The sequence below is a fragment of the Mastigoproctus giganteus genome, chromosome 11 (genome assembly GCF_048544385.1).
Source record: "Mastigoproctus giganteus isolate SK-2022 chromosome 11, ASM4854438v1, whole genome shotgun sequence".
Taxonomy (NCBI): Eukaryota; Metazoa; Arthropoda; class Arachnida; order Uropygi; family Thelyphonidae; genus Mastigoproctus; species Mastigoproctus giganteus.
The window spans coordinates 158,861,488-158,881,986 of record NC_143585.1 but is presented as its reverse complement, the minus strand read 5'-3'; the positions used below and the strand labels follow the sequence as shown (position 1 = coordinate 158,881,986).

The window sequence follows — 20,499 nt, the reverse complement described above, 5'->3', positions numbered from 1 at the left end:
TAACATAGCGCGTCACTGCACTTGTTGCGTACAATCGAGTTTCGTGACGATTTATAGATAACGTAACGCTCTTTTCCAAATAACGCCGGTAAAAACGTTTTTAACGTCAAAACTTGCCACATCCCATCAAAATGAAGCTGTGGTAGGAAGATGCTGCTTTGTTACAAGGTTGCCTTCTATTGATCAAATTCAAACGTGAAATTCTCGAAGGTTATCACTGGGTATCTCACACCCACCTGGCAGATGTTCATACCCTTAAGTCCAGGGCAAACATCGTGATTAGAAATCGGGACGTCTCTCAGATATCTTGCACATTTCTGCAATGATGGCGCATGGACAACGGCTTATATGAATATTTGAGCATTATTTTGTGTAGAATGCATAACCATTTTAAGGTCAAGCCGATACTGTTGCCTTTTCCTCAGTGACTGCAACTGCATGAATCCATAACAGAGTATATGAGATGAAGCCCACTTTCAATTGGCCAAAACTAATTTTAAGAAGTGCTGGCTTTCACAGTAATGTACTTTTTAACATGCGTGAGGTATAAGGACTTGTAACTGCTGGTCTGCTTCAATGTACAAATTCTTCGCATGAAGAATTTGTGCACTGTATTTCTTTCCGACTGTGAAATTTGGAGGAGGAGGTGTTGTTACTGTCTGGAATGGTGTCAGTATTGAGAAGCAGGACCTTTGACGGGTCGTTCCTGTTATAAAGAATACCACGGGATACATTTATATTCTGCACAACTGCGCTCTTCCTAAACTGTGGCAGCAGAATGCAGAGGAACCTTTCTGTTCTAACGTGACAGCATTTCCCCCAAACTTCACAGTTGGGAAGACACGAAGGCCCCTATGTGAAGTGAAGCAAAGTAGTTGTCCCGACTGTGTGCATAGGATTCATTGGTCCCAGAACTTCGAACTTACACCCACATGCTCAAACAGTAGCTGCAATGACCGCCGTATTGAACGAGTAATGGACCAGAGTAATTATTATCAAAAACTGGTTCAGAATATATTAAATTTAATAAATCTATTATTACATATTTTATCAATAAAAAAAAAAAAAAAACATGCAGGTGTTCGGTTACTTCGGCGATACAGTATATTTACAAAGCAAGTACAGAAAATTACTGTTTCCCTGGAACGGAATACAAGAAAAGCGGACAACTACTCTCATCGAGGGTAATAACACGGGTTTCTACCTAAGAACTCTCTCCCAATCATCAAACCAACTCGACGCGATTTGCATGAATAGAAAAGGGGTGTTCCAGCTCTTATTCTTGATGCCATCACTATTGGCTAGATGAAAACTGCTAGCCTGCACCACTAATATTTTGTAGTGCAGGTAACGCCATTAATAATTGGTGCAATATTAGTGGTGCAGGCCTGCACCACTAATAATTGGTGTACATCAAGCCATCGCTGCTTTGTCGGTACATCCTGAGTGCATTACCCTTATCTCTCTCTACGCATCTGAAATATGGTCATCTGCTCCTGCCTCCCACCTAAAAAAGTACCTCAGTCTGCTCACCCTTTTACTATCTCCAGATCCATCCTCCAAGCTATTCTAGGAACCACTCCCTGGAGACTTTTCATTACGACAAGAAATGTACTCATGCCAGCTCGGCTTATCACAGGCCGATTTGATGTTCCATCTATATCCCCGTTAATCTCTGGCCCAAAGAAGAGAATAGGTGAACGCCGTGACTGCTGAAACCCTCTGCGGTTTACACTTACACACATTCATTCCCTTAGGGGCATGTTTCCGGCCAACTGCCTCCAAATCTACAATAAACTGGGCATCAACCCTGATAAGTTCTGTGAGGACAAGCTCTACAGAAAGGAATGCCTCAAGAACTGTTACTAACTCTTGAACCTGTGACGATCATGTACACCTGGTCTTTTTGCCTGCTCCATGTTTTTTTTAACTTCTGTTTATTGCTATAAACTGTTTTTATTTCAAGCGCATGTAAATTCAATCCTGTAAATACCTCGGGACGAGCACGCATGTACTCTTGTACGTGTGGTTCGTCGCACCTCAGTATGGAAATCTCACAGCCTCCTGGCACACTGCCGTCCCTGGGTAACCCACAGTTTCTTGTGGTTAATAAACTGATTATAATAATAATAACACTTGTATTTAGTCCCTCGGAAATAACCCACGTCCCTAGGGAACTTTTGCAACCCCTCTCTCGACTGATAATCATTGTTTCTGTCCTTAGCCACGCTGATATGTACACTTAAACAATGTCTAGTGTAAACAAGCGTATACGTGATAATAACAAGACTGGTACCGGTCACCTATGTAGAACAGAAAAAAAAAAAACTTAGATTCAAACTCTCATATCAAATGCACTGGGTGCAATAACTTTATTTGCCGTTCCTGCAGCAAGATTGCACACATAAACAAACTGCCAGAAAAATCCAGGAGTTCTTTTGTAGGAGAATGCTGCAAAATCCCAAAAACGTCTGTCTCATCTCTTGAATTGTCAGAAAGAAACACTTGCCAGACCTCTAAGTCCAGGACACTAAGAATTAAGGATCTGGCTCACGGGAATCCAGGGAAAAGTAATGATAATGAAATACTGCGTGGGGCGCCAAACAACGACAACAGCACTGCAGATGGCAGTTTACTAAACGACCAGACGGCGGAAAAATCCCGGAGCGATCACGAGATCGCGAAAGTAGCCAGCGAGCGTAATACACCTTCCTTCTCCAAACCAATTCACCATAAGAATTATATCACGCAGATAAAATCACCGGCAAATGACAACTACGAAGTAACCTCCGTTCATCTAGTAACTTCACGACCGCTAGTTTTAAATAATGGGATTAGAAGGCGACACATCAGTGACAGCCACGTATATATCAACCAGCTTGGTAAACTAAGCCAAGCTAAAGCTGACACTAAACAAGAAGAGTGCACAGCGAAAGCAAGAGAACTAGAACCAGCTGCTCCCCAAAGAGATATAAATGAGGATAAATAGCAGGAGCCACCCCTGGACCACATGCTGCCCGATGGTACAGTCTATGAGAAAACCCACATATTGAAAACGGCCCTAGAACATATCTTTAAGGACAAACCCAATCGAGACTGAGGTCGCAAATAGTGACCATATTTCATTAAATGGAGACGATCCTCAATGACACGTATGTGGAAAAGCCGAAAGCTAACGCACCGCTACAAGCATATAAAGAATGCTGGGCAAAACAAACGCCACAGCGCGCCCCGACATATTCGGAAGCGCTGAGGATGCCAATAGCAACGGAAACACAACCACCAGTTGCCAATCTGCCTACTGGGTTGCCAATGCAGATTGGTCCCAATACAAAAAGCTAACTACAGGGGTTAACAACAAACCTCCATCCCTGAATCCACAGAATAATCCAAACGAACTGCAGAAGGCAACTATTAAACTGATGATAGACATCAGCAATCAAACTATCAGGAAGAAAACACCTGGCTGGGTGCGGTCCCCTGGTGGATCTGGGACATTACCATGCTCCGGCGACAAATGAACAAGAGTAGGAAGAACTTTCAGAGGGCTCGAAGAACACGGCCAGCAAATGAGGTCGAAGCCCTGAGGCAAAGATATACACAAATCAGAAACCGGTACACTGACGCCATAAAGACAAGTAAAAGACGCTCTTGGGAGTCCTTGGACTCCACAGCAGGGAGACCAAAGACTCCCTAGAGCGTCTTTTAGGGAGACACTTACCCCGGGGCATTGTCTACAAGGTAATCGCCAATAAGCTACCTAGGTGGGAGATGATTGCTACCATTAGGACTCGGCAGGGAGACCTTACCACGACCTGGGAACAGTCGATGAATAACATACTCGACTCAATATATCAAAAACCAGATATGCCAACCTTTCCAGCTCAGCAACAGACATGTGACAGAAACGACAACTACAGCAACCAGGCGATTGAGTCCCCCAGCATCCTGGATGAACTCAGGGTGGCCACTAGCAGGGCCAGAAATAGAAAATGCCCGGGTCTTGATCTTATTGAACCTGAGCTCCCAGTGGCAAGCAAATTTTTTGAAAGATTACTCCATGCGAGGGTTAAAAAACACTATGAAGCAACAGATCTACATGCCGGAAACCAGTATGGCTTCAGACCAGGGTCCTCAACTGTGGACGCACTAGGAAACTTGCTAAGAATATTTTAGGACTGTAGCCAAAGTATCTGCTGCTCATCTCTGTTGACTTTTCTGGGGCATTTGAATCGCTTTGGTGGCCAAGCATCCTGACAAGGTTGAGGTGCCGCTTAACCTGTACAAAGTAATTGAAAGCTATTTAACGCAAAGAAGAGTTGAAATCAACATACACTCAAAAAATAACAAGAGAGGTGCACAGAGGATGTCCGCAGGGGTCGGTTCTGGGGCCGCTCCTGTGGACAATGGTCCTCGATGAATTCCTGACGACGGACCTGGGTTCTATGTTCGTGTCAGACGGCACCTGGGATTTCTCCCATCTCCGCCTGGGTTCTGTGGGAGCGCACGCTTTCGCGGACGACTTGACATTGACGGTAGAGGCGGACACCAGGGCTCAATTGGAGACGCTGGCAAATCGGGCACTGCAGCAATGGGCATCAAAGAACTAGCTGAAAATATCGTCAGACAAGACTCATCGATCCTTTTAAAGGGTACTCTACAACTACGACGGCTACATGACCAACAGCTAATCCAACAGCTAAATGACCAGATGAACAACGGCACTGACACTACACACGAACAATTCTCCAACACTTTTAAATCTCTGGCATTTCACAGTGAACTGGTTCACCGCAATGAAAGCAACGCGGAGATGGGGGGGAAACCCCTGGTGCCGTATGACGACAACAACACACACTTACACTAATAACACTACACCAGTGATCACCAATTAAAGACTTGACTCTAGACATCTCCTGCACCAGTGGCTGTGACCTCTAAAACAAACTCATTGGACATGACTATTACTGCAACTTGCTGCCAAGGCCATTGGCTTCCCCATACCAGTGCACTTTTTTTTTTTTTTTTTTATGAAAACCCCAAACACGAGAGGTATCAGAACCTATACTGCTTAGTACCCTGCTTGAATTGGAGGTTGGGAAAACGAAAGAAGATAAGATCTTTATTGTACAGTTCACCGGTACACGCAGGTACCACGACCATACAATACCCTTCACGGCACCATGCCAGATATTTGTTGACATTGGACTTTGAACTTCTGTAGACTAATTTTCGGTAAATACGTATGAAGGAAGGTTGTTCCAGAAAACGGCAGTTGAATGAATAAATGAGGAAGATGAAAAGTTGGTTCTGTGAGTTTTAAGTTGGACAGTAAATGGATGTTGGCTGGTGGCGGCACGTGTTCGGACTGTTTTGAAAGAGACAGCGGGAATTATAGAAGCCAATTCAGAAGAACAGTGCCCATGGAAGTATCTGTAGAAGAGACATGCAGCACAAACAGTGCGTCTATGAGAAAGCGAGTGGAGAGACTCTGTTAGAGATGAATCATTAATTAACCTAACTGCCCTCTTCTGAATGGAATCAAGAAGCCTGAGAGAGGTTTTGGGGGCACCGCCCCAGATGTAGGAAAAATATTCCATGTTAGAGCGGACTTGCGATTTATACAGAGTGAGCAGCTGTTTGGAAGAAAAGTAACGCCGAGAGCGAAAGTGAAAACCAAGTTTTTTTATACGCAGAGGAAGCAATATTTGTAATGTGCTTGTGCCAAGAGAGATTAGAAGTCAGGGTAATCCCCAAAAGAGATATATCATTTTGCCTAGAAATCGGAGTGATACTAAAAATAAGCACAGGAGCAGAAGAATCCTTTTCTGCGAGATATAAGACAACTTAAGACAATTTTAGAAGGATTGAAATCAACTAAGTTGTCTTTGCCAAACTGGAGATCGGCATTTAAGGAACTGGTAGCGGATATCGAGAAGTTGAAGCTGATTAAACAAGACAAGGTTTCACAAATTGAAAAGTGGAATGGAATGTGCTATCATCGGCAAAACAATGAATGGGATTTCCACTCAATGCAAGAAGGTCATTAATATACAAGAGAAAAGAATTGAACTTTGGGAGGATACCAGCAGTAGTGGAGAAGTTAGAAGACAGAGAGCCATCTACCATCATCCTCAGTGAGCGATCAGAGAGAAAACTGGATAACCAATTACAAAAAACAATTGGCAAACCTTGTTTGCCAATTGTTTTTGATGGAAGCTTGTTTAGAAGACTTTTATGCCAAACATGATCGAAAGCCTTTGACATGTCAAAAGCAACTGTTTGTGTTTCACCAAACTTTTCCACTGAATTTGTCCATAAATGGGTAACATAAACCAGAATATCAATCAGTGGATTGACACAGACGGAATCCATAATGGCGATCGTTGATCAGACGGAAGGTTTCTAGGTAGTTTAAGAGTTGGCAGTTAATTGATTTCTCCATTACTTTAGAAAGAGTAGAAGTAATTGCAATGGGACGATAATTGGATGGAAGGAATTTGTCACTCTTTTTAGGAACTGGCTGGATGTGAACAAATTTCCAAGCAGAAGGAAAAACACCTTTGGAATTGAAGTGAAAAAAAAGGCGCCAAAGAAAAGGAGTAAGCTCAGGAGCACAGGTTTTGAGAACAAGTGGAAAAATACCATCAGGACCTGGAGATTACTTACCATCGAGATTCGTTAAAATCCTTCTGACATTCTTTTGACGGAAGACCACAGGAGGAATTGAATGGAGCGTGTTGGGAATGGTGGGAAGTGTTTTTCCAAGATCGCTTGGGGTGATTCTGCGTTCGATTGCCATTTCTTGTAAACACCAAGGCAAATCGTGCATAAGCAAATTCGGTTCCTGTTATATAAGATATCGTTCCCGTATTTATAAATCGTCTATGATCAATTTCGTGTAGTATAAACACGTGTTATACGAGGACTGACTGTATTTGAATAGTAGGTAAACGTGAAAACAATTTATGTAATATTACAAATTTCGAAGTGCACTGCATCCAAATGGCACACGTCACTGTTAATAAAGGTGCCGGAATGCCGTACTGTTGGATACATGAATTGGAAGAGAAATTGGAACCTAGTAGGTCGGCTTTATCCTTGGCTAAAGTGACAACAGAACCATCTTGTATTGACAGAGGTGTGAGCAGAGATGGGCAAAAGTTGGGGCCAATAGCTTTGACAAGGAACCAGAATGCTCGGCTACCATTAGGGCAAGAAGTCAGTTTTCTACTCTTAGCCTGTTCAAAATCTAGTTTGGACTGATTAATGACTGCTTTACGATTGTTGCGAGCTTTGGTGTAGGCAGAAAATAAAGTGAAGAATTGGAAACAAGCCGATTGCTATATGTGATGTTCTTCTCTTGAACAGCCTTAGCACATTTATTGGAAAAGCAAGGTTTAGATAAAGGACAAGATTTTAGATTGGAGTGTGGAATAAAGGATTCCATTCCTACAAGAATAATTTCACTGACACGATCTGAGCAAACATTGACATCAGAAGTTTTGAAACAGTAATCCGACTAAGGAAAAGAAGAAAAGATCTCTTGCAGGTCATCCCATTTTGCATTCTTGTAATGCCAAAGAACACGAGGTTGGGAATAGCCATGAGATAAGGGCTCCATTGGAGAAGAGCAATCACCAAGTTGTGATCTCAGGTGCCAAAAGGACCATTCACTTCAACTGTGTACTTAGGATTGTTTGTGAGAAAAAGATCAAGCATGTTGGCTGTATAGTTAGGATTGTCCGGTATTCTTGTAGGTAAATGAACAATATGTGCAAGGTCATTAGAAATTGCAAAAGTCTCAGCATCTCGACCAGCTGGGTCGGTGTGAATAGAAAACAGAAGCCAGTTGGAGTTGTGAACATTAAAATCACCAAGGAAAATTACCTCACTGTTAGGAAAGTTGGACTGGAGAAAGTCAAGTTGCAAAGAGAGGAAGTCAAAGAGCTCCAAGTGATTAGTGGAGTTGAGAAGAACGGTAGAGACATCAGATGAATTTGACACAATGAGGTAGAGAGATTTTAAGCCAGAGAAGATCGAAGAGAGGAGATTCCAAATTACCAATTCTCTGACAGAGAATATCGGAACGGACATAAGCACAAGTACCACCTTTGAGGCGAAAGGAATCATAGTGAATAATTTGGGCAACTGAGACGAGCAGTAGTTGAATCAACCGATAACTGATATTCTGTCAGAAAAAGTACATGGGGTTTGGCAGACTGCAAGTGGAAATGGACATCGTTGAGATTAGAACTGAGACCACGTATATTTGTGAAATGAACTAGGAAGTGTTTTATAGGTTTAGATCTTTTTGCAGATAAACTTACTCTATTAGTTTGACAATTCATCGTGTATTCAATAGTAAGAAAAAATGGGTGGGACATGCTGTATGAAGTAATGAAATTTTTGGATATGGCATACACATGGTAAGAATATACCCAGATCCTTGACATAACGTGGCCTTGACAATTCTCCCCGCATACACACTACTCGGACTCCCTCCAATATCTATCTGGCAGAGTAGAGGTAGCAAGATTATACACTAGATTATCCGGAAGCCTTCTAACGAGTTACCAATAGGTTCTGTCCGGTATACTAACTAGCGGCTGGCTTGCGAACACCGTTTTAGTGCTGTACCCTTGAAATGTAAAGAAGAATGGGTCTCGCCACGATATTCATCATAACCTCAAAAATCTTTGGTCACACTGCATGATGGAAGAGATGGGGAAGGATTGACCAGAACTTAACTCTGGAGACTAAATATGGGTTCCACCACTTGACGCTTCCAAAGCAAAGTGGTGGTATTGCACCGGTTGATGTGAGTCATCTACCACTAAGTATTTCCTGGTAACACAGAGGGGCGGCATTCCTCCATGTGGTGTGGGCGCCACACCTCGACCCCAGCTTACTTTGATTCATACCTGGATGGTCACCCACAGTGAGCTTGTGCATCGAGGTTTTACCCAGTATTAAGAACAGTCCCACCATCGTGAAGGTGCAAGTAGAGGATTTTGCTCCCACAGACCGTCCGGACTACGTCGAAATTGGGTCTACCTGACTTGAATGTCACCCGAATATCAGTTTCATCATCGTTTCAGACTCCCAAGGTCAGTACAGCTTGTCTGGCATAGCTGAGAGAATGTCTGTGACATCCTCAAGGACTTTTGCACGGTACTTTGTTCCTACTTCCTGGGTGGGGGAGAGGTATATTGTCTCCTCTTCTCCTCGCCACCCCATTTTCTTCTCTCTGGTGGGACATGCCTCACTGACCATCTGGGTTCACTTTCTCTATTGACCCCACCTCTGTCTTACCCCCCCTCCAGTCTTCAGCCTCACCACCCTCTCTCTAACTTTGCGACCGCATCTAATGAAACCAAAATTATTCCAAACCCACACTCAAAAACTTAAGTCAACCATGCAACAACCCTATTACCATTCGGCCTACCCCCTTTCAGCGTAAATTGTAGTAACTTTTTTTAAGGTCCTAAGCCACTGAAATCTCAGGAAATTAAGTGGCAGGACCTGCCAGAGTAAATATAACTATACCTAGTCTGCCTCCGCGGGGACAAGTGTGGGCAGAGGCGGATTTAACGGCGGGCGCACCGGGCGCGCGCCCTGGGCTCCGACTTCTGAAGGGCCCACGCACCACCCCAACAAATTAGTTGAACATATTAGTTCAAAACTTTGTGATTATTATTATGCTATTATTAATTATATTATACATATATTATATTCAAATTTTATTGGAAATAAAACATTAATAGTACATAATATTTTTTATTTATTTGACAAAATGGTTAACATGTATTTATTTTCCCTGTCTCTCTCTTTTTTTTTTAAGGGGCCCAATATTTTCTTCAGCGCCCGGGGCCTCAACCGACCTTAATCCGCCCCTGAGTGTGGGCAATGGTGGGTCCCATTAGGGGTCGAACGGCTAAAAGGCCAGATGAACAACGGTACAAAACATTACACATCACAATATCCATACACTTTTAAATCCCTGTCCTTGAACAGTGTACCGCATCACACGATAATGTATCCTACGTGCGGAGATGGGGGAAACCCCTGGTGCCGTTTCACCCGAAAATACTTTATACTAGTCAACACATAAAAATGTTACGAAAATACCCAATCTTGACTAATTTTATACTGATGAACACGAAAATCACATTAAAATTTGTTGATTTTCTCATCTCTCCAAAGGTAGAGTGGTCTCCAGACTTGGCTACAACACAGATCCGGTTAGTGACTGCAAAACAGAAAAACGACGTATTCTCACTTACCAACAGCAGTAGTCCCACTGGACAAACTCCGTCAAAGAGTTTGTCGCCCGAATGTTTCTTCCAGATGTTGGAAGAATATATCCCAAGCACCCACACTCACTGTCGCCTGGATTCCTGGACATCTGTCACCTCACGGGGCATGTAGCATTTAGAGAGAAGCTTAGCAGCTTTCGGCTCAGCGACATTCCCAATATGTGACGAACCTGAGACATGGGACCATCTCATGTACTACTGTCTCCTGTATGACGACCTACGCTGCCAGCTTATCACAAACCTACAATTCTCACCCAAAGACCAAGAGTATAACATACTGGATAACGAGGAAGACAACAGGTCCCTGGAAAATTTTGCCCAGGAACTTTGAGAGACGTTGAACGTTCCCGCAAACATAGTGGAACCACAGCTTCTAGCGATCTCTGCCATGCGGAGACAACCCATGCGAACGACTCACTGGTCATTGCCCATTAGCTTGACAATTAATTCGACTGGATACAGACTGAAAATAACGCTGGACATTGACTCTCAAACCAGACACCGAATGTGATTTGTGGACACTGAAATCTGATCTACCTACCTACAAAGCTGAAAACTTGAATGTGAACGGATTCAAATGGAAAACTACTGTACAAATTGTAGCAGTATGGCATTAAAAGCAAGTTTCTACAATGGATAAAAGGCTGGTTGAGTGGGAAAGGACAGAGTTGTAATCGAAGGACACTGCTCTTCATGGACTAATGTTATTAGTGGTGTCCCCTGGGTTCGGTGTTCGGCTCATTGATCTTTTGTATATTTATCAATGATATTGATTAAGCTTAATGTTATCAGCTAAATGTCGAAGTTTTTCGATGACACAGAGGCTGGCTGGGTTGTTAATGAAAGTAGTGACAGTATGCTACTGCAACAGGATTTGGAAAAATTGGGCAGATGGGCTGAGAAGTGCAACTGAAGTTTAACATTGATAAAGGCAAAGTACTGCGTATGGGTAGCAGTAGCCCAAGAGAAATGTACGAACTGTGTAATGTTACACTCAGGGTAGTGGAGAATGGATATGGACTGAAATGGATATGGGGGGTGATTGTACAGTCAGATATGAAGTTTTCTGAGCAGTGCAGCAAATCATGGAATCTTGTCAACGATATACAGGAATTTTGCTAGCAGGGATAAGAAGGTGATTATCCACTTATATAAGGAAGTGGTCAGGACACACATTGAGTACTGCGTACAGGTATGGAAACTTCATTTTAGGAAGGATGTGGAGTTGCTAGAACGAGTACAGTGAAGGGCAACAAGACTGGTGAAGGGAACAACGGGGTGTTCTTATGTAGAAAGGCTTAAGTTCTGCAAATTACAGCATCTGGAAACTAGACACCTGCGAGGTGATCTGAATGAGGTGTACAAGGCCTTGAATGGATTGAGCAGACTCAATGCTGATGGAATTCTTCTTGCCAGATTACAAACCTCAGGGGACATTAATTCAAATTGAGGAAAGACCTTTGTAGAATAGATATGAGGAAATTTGCCTTCGTTGACAGCTTATATAAATTCAACGAAGAAGTGGACAAACTTTTGGAACGAATGGATGGGTGATATGGGTTTGAATGATATTCAGCTCAGGGTCCTAAGCTGGATATCATCATTCTTCTCTTTCTTGGTGATTTCCTTCTACTTCTCAGGGTAACACAGAATTTTTTTTTTTTTTTTTTTTTTTGCTGGTGCTGCATAAGCCTCAGACTTCCTTGCACCACATTGCTATTTCTCAGCCTATTGAACCAATTTTCCTACATCTTGTCGCAGTAACTCACACTGATTACTGTCGTTAACCACCCTACCAATCGTTGCATCATCTGCAAACTTTTACATTAAGCCTGATACACCTTCATCAATATCATTAATAAATACTGAAAAGAACAGTGGGCCTGCAACTGAACCCTGGAAAATCCACTGATAACATTAGAAGAACAGAAGACGTGTGGAAGAAGGCGCTAACAGAATTCGAAGGAATGGACCCCACAAGAATCCACGTGATACCTAAGCAGAGGCCAAATAAAATCCTGTGGAGAGTAACAGACCAACTCAATCGCAAATAATGCTACATTACCTTGACAACAATAGTGCAACGCTGGAGGCTATCCACACAGCCGTATACTGTGCTGCCATTGCAGCTAAAATTAATGGAAAAGAAACGAGAGACCAGCAGCAGAAGAACCGAAAACAGAAGGAACCGCCAGCTTGGGAAAGAAGACTTCAGCAGAAGATAAAAGAATTAAGAGTCAAGATAGGTCAGTTGACCCAGTACCAACAGGGTAATAGAAGTAAGAAACTGATTGGAAAGGTGAAGAGCATCTTCAAGAGAGACACAGCGTCCACAGCAAACATGAGACCAAAAATCAGAGAATAGAAGAATAATTGGACACACTAAAGCAGAACCACCTTGCACTCAGCAAGAGACTACACAGATACAAAGAGAGCTCCCAGAGGAAAATAAACAACAGAATCTTCGATGTGGACCAAAGAGCCTTTAACAGGAAACTGGGTGAAGATGAGAAAGCAGGAAACGGACCACCCGAGAAGAAGACGATCGAGGAGTTCTGGGGAAATATCTGGAGCAGTGAAGTAATACATAACAGCAGAGCACCCTGTATAGAAGTAAAACGGAGCAGTCTCTACATACAACAGATGAGAGAGGGAGATTCGAGAAGTAAAACAGCCGATCAGCAACACCCACAACTGGCGAACCCCAGGAATTGATAACATTCACAACTACTGGTACAAGAAACTCACCTGCACACACAAGCACCTAGCAGAGCAGTTCACTCGAATAATAAGGCACCCGGAGACAATCCCGAAGTTTCTTACCGAAGAAGTAGCATATTTGAAGCCTAAAGACGAAGATACAAGAAACCCGGCGAAATACAGACCAATCACCTGCTTCCCAACGATGTACAAGCTCCTGACCAGCTGCATAACCAAGAAGATATCAGACCACTTAGAGAACTGCTGGTTAAAACAAGTAACGCGGACATAATAGGGCTTACGGAGACGTGGTGCCACCCGGAAATTGGGGATGATGAGTTTCAGTACGGCTTGTATAATGTATTTAGGAAGGATAGGATAGATAGAAGGGGTGGTGGGGTAATGCTTTTTATCGGAAGCAGCCTGAGTGCAATGATAGCATTCCCGGATTCAGACGGTTCACATGCTCGTATCGAATCTGTATGGTGTGAGATAGTTGGAAACAAAAGGTATAATGCGAGTAAGAGTAATCTACAGACCAGGTGATTGTGAAGATTATGACAAAAGCCTCTACATGCGAATGGAATGGGCAAGTAAGCGTCAATGTCTTATTTTCGGCGATTTCTACATTTGCTGGCCCACTATTTCTCTGCGTAGATCTGATTTGCTGGCCCACTATTTCTCTGTGTAGCTGTTTGGTATAGTCATCACAGTCAGTAGACCTATAACACACTTGTGCTCTCAATTTTATTTTCCTAGCGCTTATATCACCCCAAAATCGCCCACCGTTGCACTGGTCACCCATGTCGACTGAATGCACTGGGTTAGATTTAATATGCTTCTTAACTGAGAGCATAACCCCTCTCGTCCTTCACGTATAATTGTACTCCCCATATTTAAATTCAGCATCACTGATGTCTGAGTGACATCATGAGATCCAATATTCCTTACATTTGGAGGGTACAGCACTAAAACGGTGTTCGCAGGCCGGCCGCTAGTTAGTACACCGGACAGAACCTATTGGTAACTCTCTAGGAGGCTTCCGGATCAGCTAGTGTATAATCTTGCTACCTCTACTCTGCCAGATAGTGACTGGAGGGAGTCCGAGTAGTGTGTATGCGGGGGGCATTGTTGAGGCCACGTTATGTCAAGGATCTGGGTATTTTCTTACCATGTGTACGCCTTATCCAAAAATTTCATTACTTCATACAGCATGTCCCACTCACTTTTTCTTACTATTGAATACACCATGAATTGTCAAACTAATAGAGCAAGCTTATCTGCGAAAAGATCTAAACCTCCTAATTCATTTCACAAATATACGTGGTCTCATCTAATTACGTGCTGTCATTCTAGTCTCAACGATGTCCATTTTCACTTACAGTCTGCCAAACCCCATGTACGTTTTCTGACAGAATCTCAGTTATCGGTTTATTCAACTACTATTCATCTCAGTTGCCCAAATTATTTGCTGTATCATGATTTCTTTCACCTCAAAAGGTGGCACTTGTGCTATGTCCGTTCCGATATTCCCTGTCAGAGACTTGGTAATTTGGATTCTCCTCTTTTTGATCTTCTCTGGATTAAAATTTCTCTACCACATTCTGTCAAATTCATCTGTTGTCTCTACCGTTCTCCCAACTCCACTAATCATTTGGAGCTCTTTGACTTTCTCTCTTTGCAACTTTCTCCAGTCCAACTTCCCTAACAGTGAGGTAATTTTTCTTGGTGATTTTAATGTTCACAACTCCAGCTGGCTTCCGTTTTCTAGTCACACCGACCCAGCAGGTCGAGATACTGAGGCTTTTGCAATTACTAATGACCTAGCACAGATTGCTCATTTACCTACAAGAATACCGGACAATCCTAATCATACAGCCAATACGCTTGATCTTTTTCTCACAAACAACGCTTCTAAGTACACGGTCGAAGTGAGAAGTCCTTTAGGCATTTCAGATCACAACTTGGATGATTGTCTCTTCTCCAATGGTGCCCTTATCCCATGGGCTATTCCCAACCTCGTGTTGTTTGGCATTACAAGAACGCAAAATGGGATGACCTGCGAGATTTCTTTTCTTCTTTTCCTTGGTCGGATTATTGTTTCAAAACTTGATATCAACGTTTGCTCAGATCGTGTCAGTGAAATTATTCTTGTATTCTTTGCAGCACTTTGATTCAAGCCCGAGGCGGGAATCGAACCCGCGACCTGTGGGTTGCCAGGCAAGCACTTTACCCACCCGGCTAGCCCGGTCGGCTTCTTGTATTCACTCTCGGACGGGACTCCCCAGTCTCTCCCCCAAATGGACAAAACATGGATTACTATGGCGGCCTTGATATAGAGACGGCCTATTAGCGACTCTTAATCCGCTCTCCCTTGAGCAGATCTTTCCTTCCAACTCCCCCGGGCTGGAGGAGAGCCTCCCCTCTTCTCGCCTCGCCAAATTTTCACTCTGGTGGAGCATGGGCATGCCCCACTGAAAAAATAAAAAATAAAAAAAAACAAAAACGGGGTCACCTTCAGTATCGACCCTCTTTTCCCCACTTCAACCCCTCAATTTAACCTCTTTTTTTTTTTTTTTTTAGGTCCTTGCCACTGAAATCCCAGGAAAGTAAGTGGCAGGACCTGCCAGAGTATCACTTACTGGTAACACCCGGCCAACCTCTACGTGGCGGGGTTTGGGCAACGTCGGTTCCCTATAGGGCCCTGCGGCCAATAAGCCAGAGGAACAATGGGCACAACAATGGGCACAACCCACGACCCACACACTTTTAAATCTCTGGCTTGAGAGTGTTCTGTTTCCGATACAATGTGCATACGCGGAGAGGGGAGAAACCCCAGGTGCCGTTTGACCCGAATATACCTTATTCTTGCAGGAACGGAATCCTTTATCCCACACCCCACTTTAAAATGTCATCCTTTATCTAAACCTTGGTTTTCCAATAAATGTGCTAAGGCTGTTCAAGAGAAGAATGTTGCATATCACCTAATGTAATTGTATTAATATGCCGTTTTAATTTTGTAAAGTGTCGTTGTTCATAATGCCAACTCGTGGATACTAGTCATGAGGGGATACCCGATTCTAAAAACAAAAGAACACATTCAAATTCTCCTTATCTACTCATATAACTCGGCTGTCTCTGGAAAAACAGTTTTAAAATATCTAAGCAGCGAAAAAGAGGCAGTGAAATATTTCATGCTGACATTTTGCATTCTATTTTAGTTAAACACAAGCGTCTTAAACTTTAGAAAATATTTACCTGTCGTTCAGAAAGGCACAGGACTGTCGCCAGTTTTTTGCGCTCTGGAGGCGAGAGGTATTTTTGGGAGTCGAACATTTTCTCTAATTCGCAAGTCTGATCACTAGAAAATCGTATCTGCCCGCCTTTCCTTTTCTGTTGATTCCTGTGAAGGATGTGGTTCCACACTATTTGTCTTTGCCCGCTGTTGCTTCTACCTACGGAACGAAAGGAATAAATCAACGGACGATTGTTTTTCGCATCTTAATATAGTAAATGATTATTCAGAAAATTACTATTTTCACATTTAAATATGTTTTCAACCACAGATTCATGCGTGGTGAGGAATCCACGGTCCACACTGTTAGCCAGTATGACTAGTAAATCCCGCTATGCAATCTTTGGTGTAAAGTTCATTCTACTCCCTATTTGATCGGCAGAATGTGCCACTGACCGAATACCCTCCTGAGTAGCGGTTTCGAATTAAGGATGAACAACCCTGAACTCTCAATCTATGACGTGACCGTCTAAGGCATTTAAGTGATTTGAAATGTCGCTCAGGTATAAAATCTCATGTTTTGGAACTTCCAGACGGGTTTGGAATTTTTAAGCGTTGTTACACAGTATCAGCGATGATTTCGGCGGTAGTGTCAAAATAGAAATAAATAAATACGAATCATTTTTGTTTTTCGATATTTCAAACGGGTTAATCATTCAATTTCAAGTTAATCATCGTGTGACTACGACAAAAAAGTTTTCTTATTACTTTAAGAAATTATCTGATTTGTTACACGCAAAAGAGCACGTGAGACTAGAAAGGAACCAATCTTGTTTTGGCACATTCCATCTTTCTTCGAATGAATGTCAAGAAGAGTTCCAACGCGTTAGGTTTGTAGTGTCTACCACGAGAGCGAGTTTAAGAGTAGCACATCGCTTTCAGTTGTTGGCTTACGAATACGGCTGCATTATGGAAAAAAATAAACAATTTCCAAATTTATATCGGTCCAGAAAGACCCAGGAATGCATAGTGTATATCCAATTATATTAAAAACGGCGTCGAATTTGAAAAGGAATCAGTAAGTGCATCCAACTGTTGCTAATGTTAATAAAATCGCTAAATTCAGAGATTGTTTCCTTGAACTGGAGAATTTCCAATCTTTCCCAAATGTACCGACATAACGGAGAACCCCAATTATAGACCAGTGAGTGCGACTTCTGCAGGTGGCAATATTATGGAATCTATGGTGAACGACGCAATAGAAGACAGTATCGACAACGACGGTAATCCTAAATGTGTTCCACAAAAGAGGAATAATCTTGCCCGACTAATCTGGTATATTACTGTGACGAAATTATAAAGCATTTGGAAACGGGAAACAGCTCGGACATTATATATTTGGATTTTAGTTAAAGCTTTTGAGTTTTTGGTGAGAGGTTATTGTATAAATTGGAGCAGGTGGAGATAACATGGAAGATCCATTGATGAATCATGGGTTAGTTGAATAGGACAGGAGACAGAGTGCCATAAATGGGCATTCTTCGTGGAGTGAAGTAGCAAGTGGAGTCCCTCACAGATCAGCACTCGCACTACCCTTGTTTCTTATATTCCTAAATGGTACTCCTGATAATAAGATAAAATATTTAACTCTGAAATTCACTGTATAGTTCCTACCCTTAGCCTGTTCAAGATCTAGTTTAGATTGATTAATAACTATAATTTACAGTTGTTGTTGTGAGTTTTAGCGTATGCAATAAAGTGAACCTGGAGATTTTGATGCGAGCCGGTTGCGATATGCAAAATTCTTATTTTAAACAGCCTAGTATATACATTGGACACCAAGGTTTAGATATAGGACGAGGCTTTAAATCTGAGTATGGAATAAAGGATTTCATTCCTACAAGAATAATTTCATTCACATGATCTGAGCAAACACTGGGTTCTGAAGATTTAAAACAATAATCCAACCAAGTGAATGAAGAATAGAAATCTCTCAGATCATCCCATTTCGCATTCTTGTAATGCTAAACAACACAAGACTGAGCATGGCTATGAGGCCCGAAAGGCTTCATTGCAGAAAAGACCAACTTGTGACCTAGGTGCCTATAAAACCACTCACCTCAACCTTTGTAGGATCATTCATGAGAAAAAGGTGTTGGATATGTTGTTAGGACTGTCTGTTATTCTGGTAGTTAATTGAACAATCTGTGCGAGGTCATTAGTATTTGAAAAACCTCAGTGTTTAGACCAGCTGGGTCCATGTGACTAGAAAACTGAAGCCAGCTGGAGTTGTGAACAATAAAATCGCCAGGGAAAATTATCCCACTGTTAGGAAAGTTCGGAGAAAGGAAGCGAAAGGGTTGAAAGTAATTAGTGGAGTGGGAGAACAATGGAGGTAACAGATGAATTTGATAGAATGGAGTAGACAGGTTTTAAGCCAGATAAAATCGAAAAACAGGAAATTCCAGAAATATCACAGCAAAGAAAATCAGAGCAGACATATGCACAAGTACCACCTTTCAAGCGAAAGGAATCCTACAGCGAATAAATCAGGACAACTAAAATGAACAGTGGTTGCGGCAACCGTTAATTCCACTTAACTGCTTACAAAGCCCCATTTGCTTATTTTGATAGAGAGCAAGTGGAGCTTGGTAGACTGTAAGTGGAAATGGACATCATTGAGATTTCAAACTGAGTCCACGTATATTTGTGAAATGAATGAGGAAGTGTTTCGGAGGTTTAGATCCTTTTGCAGATAACTTTGTTTCATTAGTTTGGATATTCATGATGAATTTAGTTGCCAACGTAAAAGAAGAGGAGGAGATACGTTGTATGAAGTAATGAAATTTTTGGATATGGCCTACACACAGCAAGGATATACCCAGCTCCATGACATAATGTAGCCTCTACCAAGGCCTCTGAGAGGTATTTTATCAGGGGTACAAAGGTTCTCTCGGGCCCCCTTCCCTTCTCCATTAGTCATCCTGTTTTTATCCATTACGGTTTTATGCTATGAGCTGTAGCCTGTATGGCCAAAAAAGGTATGGAAGATGAGAGAGGGGAGGAATGGAGTGCTCTGTTGATTTTCTGCATTTGAGGCCTTATGCTCCGATACTCCCTCCATGATAAATATAAATAAAATAAAAGAGGACCAGAGAGAAGAAAGCACATTTGATTTGAACATCTTCGTTTATGCTACAATACAGATAAGGAGAAAGAATTCGCATTGAAACATCCTTTTATACTGCAATCAGATCATCAGAAGATATAAATATTAGTAAAAAGTAAAAAAGGGTAGATAGGCTTAGTACTTACTTTAAAAAAGAGGTTTCTTGGCCTTTTTTGTGAAAAATTTCGAATCACAGCATGAAAATTAATTGTTCCGGCAACTGGCCAAATCCACAAGACGTTCCAGAAACATTGCAGACCTTAAATAATTCTTAATCAGCTTGAATTTGCTAAATGGCGTCTCTGCAGAAGCTACTGCTGCTGGAATTGTTAATAGTCTTCTTAAGCTAACATAAACATTTGTAAACAGGTCACAAGTCTGAACTCTGTTAGCATAGGAACATGATGCAAGAAATCAAGCTTATAAAGCAAAAAAAGCTATATCAGCAAAAAAAAAAAAAAAACCTTATTTCACCCACCCACTCGATCCAAATGTTTATCAAGTTCTGCCTTGAATCTATTTAAGCTATCAACTTCTACAACGACAGATGGAAGCTTGTTCCAGCAATAAACCACCCACTGGCTAAAGGCAAACTTCCACACAATCCTACGCCCTTTCTTCCTCAATTTGAATTTATGCCCTCTCAGGCGATTATTCTGAGCAAGAGGAAGAATCCCATCAGCATTGAGCATGCTCAAACCATTCACTAATCTTGTTGCCCTTCTCTGTACTCGTTCCAACAGCTCTACATCCTTCTTAAAATGAGACCTCCAGACCTGTATAAAATACTCAAGGTGTGGTCTGATCATTGCCTTATACAAGGGGATAATCACCTCCTTATCCCTGCTAGAAAAATTCCTGTATATCATTGACAAGACACTATGAGCTACTCTTGCAGACCGTCTGCACTGCTCAGAAAACTTCATATCTGCCTGCACAATTACCCCCAGATCCTTTTCATTCTCTACCACTGTCAGTGTGGTACCACAGAGTTGATACGTTACTCTAGGATTACTACTTTACATTTGTCAACGTTAAACTTCATTTGCCACCTCTCAGCCCATCTGCTCAACTTT

At 42.1% G+C, this 20,499-nt stretch overlaps 1 protein-coding gene across 2 annotated transcripts in view; it reads right to left on the bottom strand.

Moving 5' to 3' along the window:
- LOC150078535 (uncharacterized) overlaps window positions 1-20,499 on the bottom strand; it is a 135,292-nt gene that overhangs the window by 50,543 nt on the left and 64,250 nt on the right. For both annotated transcript variants that reach the window (XM_090384646.1, XM_090384647.1), the window contains exon 3: window positions 16,278-16,474. In XM_090384646.1, coding sequence (XP_090240772.1) covers window positions 16,278-16,474 — 197 coding nt within the window. The remainder of the gene's footprint in view (window positions 1-16,277; window positions 16,475-20,499) is intronic.